Source organism: Mobula hypostoma, chromosome 6 (genome assembly GCF_963921235.1).
Source record: "Mobula hypostoma chromosome 6, sMobHyp1.1, whole genome shotgun sequence".
In the NCBI taxonomy this organism is placed as follows: Eukaryota; Metazoa; Chordata; class Chondrichthyes; order Myliobatiformes; family Myliobatidae; genus Mobula; species Mobula hypostoma.
Genome location: NC_086102.1, coordinates 129,979,630 through 129,992,136, shown reverse-complemented (window position 1 = coordinate 129,992,136; position 12,507 = coordinate 129,979,630). Strand labels below are relative to the sequence as shown.

At 41.6% G+C, this 12,507-nt stretch overlaps 1 protein-coding gene across 1 annotated transcript in view; it reads right to left on the bottom strand.

Annotated features, from left to right (window-relative positions):
* slx9 (SLX9 ribosome biogenesis factor) overlaps window positions 1-12,507 on the bottom strand; it is a 115,770-nt gene that overhangs the window by 19,155 nt on the left and 84,108 nt on the right. Inside the window, exons 3-4 of the mRNA XM_063051700.1 lie at window positions 4,066-4,128; window positions 3,477-3,636 (exon numbers count right to left, since the gene is read on the bottom strand). Coding sequence (XP_062907770.1) covers window positions 3,477-3,636; window positions 4,066-4,128 — 223 coding nt within the window. The remainder of the gene's footprint in view (window positions 1-3,476; window positions 3,637-4,065; window positions 4,129-12,507) is intronic.

The following is a 12,507-nucleotide window of genomic DNA, read 5'->3' as shown; positions in this document are numbered from 1 at the left end:
AACCATGATGATGGCATTTCAAACATTGGGGATGGGGGTGGTTGGAGGAAGAGGGGCTTTGAGAGTAGCGGGGAACGTCGACTCAGACCATGAGAGGCCTGCGTCAGGCATTTTCATGCCTTACAAGGTGCAGAGTAGCCTTGTAAGCTTTGAGAGTAGCTGATGCATTTTCCAGAATTATTTTTTGCTTCTGAGTCCATGGATGGGTCCAGGAAAGTGTTGTGTTGGAGAAAGAAAAAGATGATGTAGTAGCAGAATGAAGGTTTAATTCAAAATGGACAAACACTGAAAATATATCCTCTCTGGGAGCAACACTGCAACAGCCTTGGCCTCATGATTCAGCCATCACTTAATAATATCTGATAGTCTGCTTTCATGTTAATTTGCCTTTTGTGGCAAGGTAAAGTTAATTTCTTGGTATTTTATACTCTTACTCATTTGTTAATCTTTAAGAGATGAGGATACCAATTGGCTACTCTTGCTCTATTCCCATCAATCCTATACCATGTATGTATTTTCCTATAAACTACTCTCTTTCATATACTTAGCAACTCTGCTCTAATTCTCCTCCAACCCTCCCACACTGGAGGTAAATTCACAGTAACCATTTATCTAATAACCAGTACATCTGTGGGGTGCAGGAGGAAATCCAAGCACCCCCAGGGAATGAATGTACAATCTCCGCTCAGTGAGACCAGACCAGGGAAATATGGCAGATTTCCATCTCTGACAGAAATGAGTGGACTAGATAGTTTACATTCCTACTATGTTCCACTAACAAATAGCTGTCGCTCAGAGCAGCTCCTCCTGCTTGGATCTCACCATCATAATGTCAAGAGTGTTATTCCTGATGGAGTTGTATCCATGTCTGATAAAATTCTTTCCCTTGTTTAGCTTTTCCTGTAATTCTGGAATGTTCTAAATATTCTACACATGAAAAAAATTTAGGGCGTCAGACACAGGGCAATGATGACATAAAAATTGGTTGCATGGTGATAGCAAGGAGACTATAGGATGATATTAATCTACTGTAAATAATGGCAGATGGAATTTAAACCTGATGACAATGAGGTGATGCACTTTCGGAGGACAACAAACTCTGATATATATACAATGAATGATAGGGCCCAAGAAAGGAGCATGGAACTGAGGGATCTCAGTGTACAGGATTCCTAAAGGTGGCAGCACTGATACAGTGCCTATAAAAAGTATTCACCCCCCCCCCCCCGCCCAAAGGAAGTTTTCATGTTTTACTGTTTTACAACAATCACAGTGGATTTAATCTGGCTTTTTTTAAAGACTGATCAACAGAAGAGGAAACAGATCTCTACAAACTGATCTAAATTAATTACAAATATAAAACATAAAATAATTGATTGCTTAAGTATTCACCCCCTTTAATATGACACACCAAATAATCACTGGTGCAGCCATTTGGTTTTAGAAGTCACGTAATTAGTTAAATGGAAATCTGTTTCTGGAGTCCTGCATGCAGTCAAGGTGTTTCAATTGATTGCCATAAAAATACACCCGTAACTAGAAGGTCCAACTGCTGATGAGTCAGTATCCTGGCAAAAACTACATCATGAAGACAAAAGAACACTCTAAGCAACTTGACAAAAAAGGTTATTGAAAAGCATGTCAGGAGATGGATACAAGAAAATGTTCAAGTCATTGAATATCCCTTGGAGTACAGTTAGTCAATCACAACAAATAGAAAGAATATGGCACAGCTGTAAATCTGCCTAGAGCAGGCCATCCTCAAAAAATGATTGACTGTGCAAGTAGGGGACTAGTGAGGGAGGACACCAAAAGACTCTGGAAGAATTACAAGCTTCAGTGGCTGAGATGGGAGAGACTGCATATATAACTGTTACCATGGTGCTTCACCACTTGCAGTTTTATGGGAGTGTGGCAAACAATAGTGCCACTGTTGAAAAAAAACACAATAAATTTTGACTAGAGTTTGCCAGAAGGCATGTGGAAGACTCTGAAGTCAGCTGGAAGAAGGTTCTATGGTCTGATGAAGCCAAAATTGAGCTTTTTGGCCATCAGACTAAACACTATGTTTGGTGCAAGCCAAACAGCACACATCATCGAAAACACACCATCCCTAATGTGAAGCATGGTGGTGACTGCATCAATCTGTGGGGATGCTTCACAGCAGCAGGCCCTGGAAGACTTGTGAAGGTAGAGGGTAAATTGAATGCAACAAAATACAGGGAAATACTGGAGGAAAACCTGATGCAGTCTTCAAGAGAACTGTGACTTGGGAGATTTGTTTTCCAACAAGGCAATGACCCCAAGCATAAAGGCAAAGTTACACAGGAATGGCTTAAAAACAACAAAGTTAATGTCCTGGAGTGGCCAAGTCAAGTCCAGACCTCAATCCAATTGAGAATTTGTGGCTGAATTTGAAAAGGGCTGTCACTCATGATCACCATGCAATCTGACAGAGCTTGAGCAGTTTTTAAAGAAGAATGGGGAAAAATTGCAGTGTCCAGATATGAAAGCTGATAGAGGCCTATCTACACAGACTTGAGGCTGTAATTGCTGAAAAGGTGCATCTACTAAATACTGACCTGAGAGGGGTGAATAATTATGCAATTATTTTGTTTAATAATTTTAATAAATTTAGACCCATTTGTAGAAATTTGCTTTCACTTTGACACAAATGAGTCTTTTCTGTTGATTGGTATCAAAAAAATCAAATTAAATTCACTGTGATTCAATGTTGTAAAACAATAAAACATGAAAACTTTCAGGATGGGGGGGAATGGATGAATACCTTTTAAAAGGTGGTGAAGGCAACGAACATGATACTTGCCTTGATCAGCATAGAATACAAAAGCAGAGATGCAATGGTGCAAGTTTATGACATTCAGCTGGGCCACAACTGCTGTACCACAGGAAGAACATATAGAAATGCTGAAGATAGTTGAAGACTTGATGAAGTTTCTTTGACCTGAAACATTAATTACGCTCTCTTACCATAGATGCAGCTTAACCTAACCTGCTGAGCATCTCCAGCATTTTTTTATTTGAGGAATATAATTCTTAAGGAAAATTTGGTTGTTCAAGGAAAAAGAGATTAAGTTCTTTCTCAAGCCATGGAAATCATAAGCTTCATTCTCCAAAAGAACTGATGAACAAACATCAAAAAAAATTGGCACTAACACTTATGTATTTCTGTTAGGTGTGTGCATTTGGAGTCATGGTACCAAGTCATGCAAGTTGAAGTGCAGATGAGCCATAATGCAGCTAAATGAGCCTATCCATATTCCCACAATTTGTATTCCTCATTCATAATTAACTATTAATCCTGTAACAAATAGGTAGACAGATGGGGTCCAGTGTTGATATCATAGATTATAATGAAACAGCATAGTGAAATCCAAACCAAACAAATGAACAGTAAAATTCAGATTGCTGGAAATCACAAACATCTTGATATAATTACAAATGTCTATCTGTACCTCTTTGATTTCTGGGCCACTGAATTGTTGCTTGTGCTGATCAAATCTGTCAATTCTGGCAGTGCATCAGAAAGTGGCTGCATGTCTCCCACCACAGGGGTGGATTTCCGTTTCTCTTGGGCTTTCTTCTTCTGTTTTGCAAGTTTGATCATCTCGATCTCTGCCAGATAACAGTGCAAGTCTACATTGAGGCTAACATTCTTTATGATATTAGTTAAATGTAAATTATAAGTAGTTGGGATTTTAAATATCAATTGATGGTTTATCCTACTACATACAGTATCATTTGCTGGGTTCACACTGGGATACTATCACAGGCAACAATCCTCCACACAGTCATGTCCTAAAACCAACCTTTAGTACTCAAACTACTTTAAACTGTAAATAAGACAGCAAACAAAACCAGCAAGCCATGTACAAACCAGAGGTATGAAAAGGCTTTCTCAAGATATATTAGTGAACACAAGCTCTCCAGTATCTAGTCAATACATATTCATTCAACAAGCACACCTTTTCTTGTCTACTTGTACCCTGACACTAGTCTACATCTTACACAATCAAACTGTCAGCTTAAGTGGGTGATACTTACTCTGAAGCCATTGCTCATGCCTTTGCTTTATTTTTTCTTTCTTTGGGAGCTGAATCTTGTCACCTGCAGGCAATCAGTGTTACGTCAGAAGAGGAATGCAAGAAAATAAACAATTTTATGAAAAGTACTGTAGATCTACTGGAGATGAAAGAATAATGCAGATAACTTAAGTAGCCTTTCATTGCCAGCACTCATCAAAAGCCTTTTTCGTAAAAATCCAATCCGGCAAACAAGTTTGTCAGTTTAGTATAAGGAACAAGGCCAAGCATCATGATTTCAGTTCCCACTACCTGTTATAACTGATTAATGTATTCTCTCAAGTCTTAGACCGTACACTTTAGTTAAGAGAAGATTGGTCTTGGTGCTGGACAGATTCCATATAGAATTTAAAAGGGTATAATTGTAATGGCAGGTTGAATGTGCCAAATTTGTATTCTCTTAAGCATGTGAATATTCTCATGTACAGGTTTAAGTCGTCCAGGATCAGAGACTAAAACAGCATGGACACAACCCCTTGTCCCAACTTTTCCATGCCAACCAATGCGTCTTCCTGAACCATTCCTTTTTGCCTGGTTTTGTCCATATTCCTCTATACATTTTCCATTCACAAACCTGTCCAAATGTATTTTAAAATTGTAAATGCACCTACCTCTACTACTTTCTCCTGCAGTTTATTCTGTCCATACACCACACTCTGTGTGAAAAGCTTGTTTCTCAGGTCCCATTTAGATCCTTCTCTTTTGACCTTAAATCCACCCTCTTGATTTAGACTCACCTACCCTGGGAAAAAGACTGACAATTTATTTTATCTATGATACCCCCCCCCCAAATGATTATAAACTCCAAAAAGGTCACTCCTCAACTTCCTTCGCTAATCACAGCCTGTCCTTACAACTCAAGCCATCATTCTTGTGAATCTTTGCTGCAGCCTCTTCTCCAGCTTCAGCACATCTTTTCTACAGAATGGTGATCAGAGCTGCAAATGTATGTTAATCAACATTTCAAATAGCTGTAACCAGACTCATGTAATCAATGTCCCTGTCAAGCATGCTGTACACCTTGCTCCCTCTTTCCTACTTTCTACCAGTGTCGCCTCTTTCTGAAAACTATGTTCTTATACCCTTAGGTCTCACTGTTTTACAATCTCCCCAGGTTTCTGTCATTCACTGAGCATATCCTGCCCTAGTTTTCCAAAATGCATAATTTCACATTTGTCCAAGTAAAGTTCCTTCAGCCAATTTCTTGACCCATTTTTCCCAGTTAATAAATATCTTGAGATAAACTTCTTCACTGTCCACCACACCACCAATTTTAGTTTCATCTCCAAGCTTGCTAATCACGTCACCTACATACTCATTGAAATAGTTAATATGTATGGAAAACAACAGTGGGTCCAGCACCAATCCTTGTGGCACACTACTGGTCACAGGACTTCAATCTGACAAAAGCATTCTTCCACCACCACACACACTGTCTGCTTTCACCAAAAACAATTTTGTACCAAAGTGGCTCGTTCACGCTGGATTCCAGGTGACCTAATCTTCCAGAGCAGCCGATCACACAAGCTCTTGTGAAAAGCCTTGCTAAACTCAATGTAGACCAGTGGTTAGTGATTTCCAAGAGGGGGACAGCATCCGTAAGGAGGCGGTAGGAGCTTCGCAGGGGGCAATAAAGATAATGGGAGTTAAGGGGGGGCGGGGTGGAATGGCAGCTGAATGAAAACAGGCTTAATTCAAAAAATGAATGACTTATTATAAGCATTTGTTAGCACTTGATCCTCAGTGCCTCATAACTGATTACAATGATCACGTATCACCTCATCTTGTTAACCCACAGTTCTCCTAGACTTTGTTCAAAGTGCAATATAGTTGTTACAAAGTAATGTGATACTTGTAAATTTAGCATATCATGAGAAACCTGGACTGAAGAAAGTATGTGTAATTTCCCACCCGTACAATATTACCATTCACTACTGTAGTACAGTGCTAGCTAGTACGATTCCCATACTCTTATCACGTGGTGACACTACTTCTGTGAATTAGGGGATGACGGTTAATGAAGTAAAGTTCAGAATCTGCCCTTTCAAATGGTCTTGACAACATTTCTCCAGCCCTTGGCCCATTTGAGACATTGCTGCCCCACGTTATATACAGTCAAGTTTTGCCTGAGCTGTGATGATGTCATAACTTTCCCCTTTATTAATCACCTGCTTGAGGTTGGACTTAAACAATAGGCAATTGACTGTGGTTATTAATCCATAACAAAATTGGCAGAAGCAGGTCAATTGAAAAAAAATTGCAGACAGCATAGTGTGGAGTATCTGAAATATGGATTTATACCAGCACCAAGCAACCAACAACAGTCTATGTGTCTGTTGTATGAAAGAGTATTTTCAAATGAGGCAATAAAACTGTCATGGCTCCTTGAATATTTGAAAAGAATACACTCTTGTCAAGACAAACAAGAACTTGGCTTATTTTCAGTCACTTTGTGAAAACCTTCAGAAATGGAAACACTCCAAAACATGTTTTCAAGCACTTCACAAAACAGTGACAGTCTGTGTACTTCATACAACATTTCATTGCTCATTGCTAAATCTGGAAAACGCTATACAATTGAACAGAACAAATTCTGCCAGTAGTAAGGGAGGTTCTGAATACAGTATCACAGGTCAGCAGACCAAATAATTAAAAGCTATTTTGATGAGCAACAACTCTGTTCAAAGACAAATAGATGAAATGTCTGAGAATGTGGAAGGCGTATGTGACAACAGAATTTGTTCTGCATTTGGATGGGTCAATTTTGCCAGGCAATTAATCTTTGCCTCTTGGTTATATTGGTTTTGTAAAAGTTGAAAGCATGGTTCAAGAATCGTTATTTGCAAGGAAATTAGAAACAGTTAATGGGGGGGGGGTCAATATTTCAGACTGTTCAGTAGTTTTTCAAAGAGAAGGACATTCTACTCACCAACATTCTTGTGCAACAGACAGGGCACCTTCAATGACAGGACACCACTGTGGGGTTATTACTTTCTTGAAAAAATCTTGTAACTAACATATTTACCATTCACTGTGTAATAAAAGACAGTATCTTATCACAAAATCCTACGAGATTGGCTGCACAAACCATTAAATACTGTTACCACAGTGGTAAATAAATAGTCCCATTCTCTCAATTCTCGACTATTTCAAGAATTTTATATTGAGAATGATAAACAGTTTGAACGCTTGCTTTAGCTCACAAGTCAGATGGCTCTCAAAAGGAAATTAACTGAGACGATTCTTCGCACTTTTGAAACGGTGAAAAAAATCCTTTGAAGACCCATATGCTTCATTCAGTTAAAAACTCAAAAATATTTGGCATGACATTGCTTATTTGTCAGAATTATTTGCCAAGTTTAATGACATCAATCTTCAATCACAAGGAAATTATGTGAATCTTATCCAGGTCAAATTAGTTGTCCCCATAGTTCTGTCTAAGTTAGCCTTATTTAAGTGCAACATCGGCCATCACAACTTTTTCCAATTTCTGAGCCTCTCTGAGTTGAAGAAAAAGAAAGAATACAACATGATGATCTTCAAGTATCTGTGCCCACCTAGATGAGCTACATAGAGACATATTAGAGAGATTTCAAGATCTTCTCTTAATCCAAATTCCAGATTGGGTATTAAATCCATCCCTGAACACTCGTAATCAGGAATTAACAGGAAGGGTGGATAAAGAATTGATCTCACTACAAAATGACTTTGAGCTGAAGATGAGGTTCAAAACACTGTATCAAAATTACTGGTTGCAGAATGATATCTCTGAATGTTATCCTGCACTATGGAAAAGGTCAAGATGGTCTTAATTACCTTTCCAATATAATACTTAGAGGAGCACAGTTTCAGTGCAGTCACCCAACTTCATTGGCAGAGGTTGATGGATTCTTGACTGGTCACGTTATGAAGGGATACAGGGAGAAGGCAGCAGATTGGGGCTGAGAGGACAACTGGATCAGCGATGATGAAATGGTGGAGGCAGACTCAATGGGCCAAGTAGCTTAATTCTGCTCCTATATCTTATGGTCTTACGATCTAATTGACTATCAGAAGAGCAGTGCCAACCAATGGCCTGCACCAGTTCTAAACACACAGACTGGCCATTTCTCTAAATGTAAAAAATACATTGGATTCATGTTGTAATGCTTAGCTCACAAAATCTTAAGTTTAGCAACACAAAAGCATTTAATTACAGTACATGTACTAGACAGCAACTGCCATTATGTAGAAGTCAGCCGTCAATCCTAGGGGATCAGGGGTTTGCGCCTCTGGTGGACTGTGTCCTCTCCAGGGCACAAGCCTGGGCGGTAAGATTTGAAGAACCGGCTGTTACCTATGCAATGGATTCCCCTCTCCACGTCACTGATGTGGTCCAAGGGAAGGGGAAACGCTGATACAGCTTGGCACCAGTATCCTCGCAGAGGTTGCCAGAGTGAAGTTGTAAACCCATATGCTTCATTCAGTTAAAAACTCAAAAATATTTGGCATGACATTGCCTATTTGTCAGAATTATTTGTGAAGTTTAATGACATCAATCTTCAATTGCAAGGAAATTATGTGAATCTTATCCAGGTCAAATTAGTTGTCCCCATAGTTCTGTCTAAGTTAGCCTTATTTAAGTGCAACATCGGCCATCACAACTTTTTCCAATTTCTGAGCCTCTCTGAGTTGAAGATGCTGGCTCTGGATTTTTTCCTTGGGGTTTCCTATGGGTGGGTATGGCCGCAAGGCAGTGGAGGTTTAAAATCAGAGTTTTTCTTCTCCTAGGCAGGCTGTTGTCCAAGGCTGATGAGCCCCACCTGCCCAAAGCAACCGGTTTTGATGTGCCAGTGGTCCGCCTTTGCCCCTTCTCTTGTTAGTGGAAACAGTTCTGCCAGGCCTAGTAGCTAGGCCACACATGAAGGCCAAGAGTTGGACTTGGTTGTCAGAGTCTGTTAGAGACACACAACATTTCGAGCACTTTATGGATAGTGGGAGCTTATCCCCACTTACCACCCCCGGCTATGACAACCTTACGAATTGCCATTATGTATTTTGAGAATAAATGCAATTTATAACTTGAACCTCACCGCCTACCAATTCCCCAATTTAATCCCAGCCTAATCATGGGACAATTTACAATGACGAACTAAATTAACCTACTAACCGGTACAATTTTGGACTGTGGGAGGAAACCAGAGAGCACCCGGAGGAAACCCACACAGTCACAGGGAGAACATAGAATTGATTCAATCTCAAAACTAGTTGACTTATTTACGAAAAACTTACTAAAAGGAACAAAATAGTAAATTAATTTGCTTGCATCATAGATCAGAGTTCTCTGTAGTTACCTGATGAGGTAACTGTAGCCTTTGGCCAAGAGTAGATGTCGTCAGGTGGTGCCCAACCTTCATAGAGTGTTTCGACCCTTAACCACTACACTCTGCAGGTGACAGGTTAGCAGTGGTGGCCAAGACACAGCCCATCTGCTCCTGACTTCCAGCTCAACTCCTCTCGCCTGCTCCGTATCCAGCAAGAGGCTCTTTCTGCTTCCTCCCTCATCCTGTAAGCTGCTTGGTTCTTGCTCTTTTCATCAAGGCCCAGCGCAGACAGCAACCTCCATGCTGACCTTGCCAGGAACCCTCCATAGCCGACCTCCATGGGTAACAGCCACATTTGCCATCCTTTGTCTCTGCACTCCTGGAGTGGTATTTCAAGGCCTTCCTCTCATGTCTTCGGTGGACCACAGTATGATGTCTGGTCAAAAGTGTGGTTGCACCACCTCCCCACATTGAACCGCATCTCCCCTGATTTGGCAGCTTGCAGCAGATTGGATTTAGCGCTCTTTGACATGACTGGCATGGACCTCCCCTTGATGAAAATCACTCCCCTGTTTGTCTCTCTGCCAGCTGGTCTCTTTTTACACCCCTCCCACTCCAATGTGTCAACAAGGTTCAGCAGGACCTTGTTATGGTGCCACCTATACTGACCTTGTATTAAAGCTGTTTTGCATCATGACAACATGCGTGCTAGTGAACTCCACTGACCACAAAACTTGCATTTAGGGTCCTCTCTCTCCCTCCCGCCCCCCCTACCCCCCCGCCGGGAGACTGTCATACATAGACTGTGAGAGGAAAGAAATGTGGAAGGGCTTCATTCTCCAAAGCTCTAACCAGGTGATCTTGCACTTGGGAATATCCCATTTCATCCAGGTGCCCTGTGACCCCAACTCCATTGCCTTCAATACCCCGTCTTTCATCCTCATGGTTCCGTACCTCTCCCTGAACCATGCCACACCTATCCCTTGCACTTGCACTCCTCCATCATTGGAAGTGTGCTGAGCTGATGCCTTCCTTGCTGTCCCATCCATGGGTTGCCAATGATATCTCTCAATTGCAGAGAGGTCACCAACTGGTCTACAGCCAAGTTGATAGCTCACTTTCGGCCTGATCTTGTTGCAACTCCTGTTTGATTTACTAGCTTGTCATCAGAGCTCCTCAGTGTTAACACAATTTTATACTTTGCCACCTTGAACTCCTCCATTACCCATGACAACAGGAGCTGTAGCTGACCTGATCTTATATAGAGCCCCACTGAAGAAAAACTTGGGGGGAGATCCCCAGCCACTTCCACAGGTGCTTGTTGACTTTCCTCTTGATGCCTACTATAGTGGTCATGGGGAACTTGTACACTGCGAAAAGCCAAAGCAGCCTTGGTAGAAAACCATTTTGGTATAGCCATATCTTAAATTTACCAGGTGGTCCGGTTTTGTCGATCTTCTTCAGCCACTTGTCAGTCTGCTTTACAGTGTCGGTGATGGTGGTGCGGTCCGTTATTGCTGCATTAAACCACTTTCCATTCTACTTTGTCGTCCTCTATGGATGGAATGACTTGTCCCTGTACTTGCTAGTAACCTTGCCCTTTTTGATCACCATGCATCTGGACTTGAAGATCATCCTAGCCCAGGCAGCTACGTTGTCCAGGGTTTCCAATACCCATCTTGCTTGAACGTGGAATACAGTGATGTCATCCATGAACCCACGTATTGCAGGTTGGATGCTGGGCTCCAACACTGGGCCTCAGGTTACATCTGCTGCTCTAATACGAGGAGGTTCATACCCATGACAAACAAGATGGAAGAGATGGTATAACCGGTTGGAATCCCTTTCTGGAGATCTTGCCACCTGGTTGTAAAGTGGGCCGAAGTGAAGCATAGCTTGCATCTTCCTAGACAGTTGGTGATTATGTCTTGTGTCACTGGTGGGATATGGTAGTGGCCTGGATAAGGATGTGAGGAATTGATCCGTAGGCATTGGCTTGGTCTAACCACACAACTGTTAGGTTTCCTTTCTTCTGCCTGGCCTCGCAGATCAATTGGCTGATTAGTGAGGTGTGTTCAAGGCACCCAGAAAAACCCGGGATGCCACCTTTCTGAATGGATGTGTTATCCATTAAGTAAGAGTTCAGCGTTCCTGCAAGCACTGAGAAGAACATCTTGCACTCAACGCTAAGGAGGCTAGATTGTTCTAAACTGGATGACTGTAGAGGAATCATCTTCCTTGGGAACAAAGCATCCTTTAGCCATTTTCCACCTGGCTGGGATAGAGCATTTGGTCCAAATCTTTCTCATTATCTTCCACAACCTCCAGAAGAGTTTTGGGCATTTCTTACATACCTTGTAGGGTATATCACTTGGAACTGGTGGTAGACGACTTTGCTCTCTTGATGATATCCTAGACTCATGCCACGTTCAACTCAGCTGCTGGGACTCTTGGTTTGAACTCTAGTCCCTGTTCCTACAGGGATCACTGTGTGATTTCCGCAGAAATTCTTCCACTTCCTGCTTTGAGCTGGTTAAGGTGCCAGATTTTCGCTGACTGAGAAGAGCCTGGTGAACCTGACTGGGTTTTTAAACAAACTACGCTCTCCTTCTCTCTTTCCTCTTAACCTTCACAGCTGCTCCACCCTCCTGAGCTTGGGCAGCTGTTCCCGCAGTTTGCTGGTTAGATCTTTGATACCTTCTTTTTCGTAAGGTGAACTGTTTTTGAATTCTTTGTTCAGGGTCTTTAACTCACTTCTCAGGTGGCGAATCTCCTTTTCCCTTCTGTTCGGTTGTCATGATGGTTTAGGATCCTCTTTATTCTGCAGTGGAACAAATCGCTCTTTAGCAACATTGATCACAATGATTGTGAGGAAGTCAATTGTCCTAAGAACAGATCCTGCCGACCTAGCTTCCAAGATACAATTCAGGTTGTCATCGAACTGCTTCCAAGACACATTGTCTGATGATCTAGGCCATCTGATCCTCACTGTTCTTGATGAGTGGATTAGGGTGCCGGAGGGGGCACTCACTTGATCTCTTCTTTGGCAGTGGGGCAGCTCAGGTGCAGAGATATCTTCAGCTCTGTGGGGTGCTTCCTGG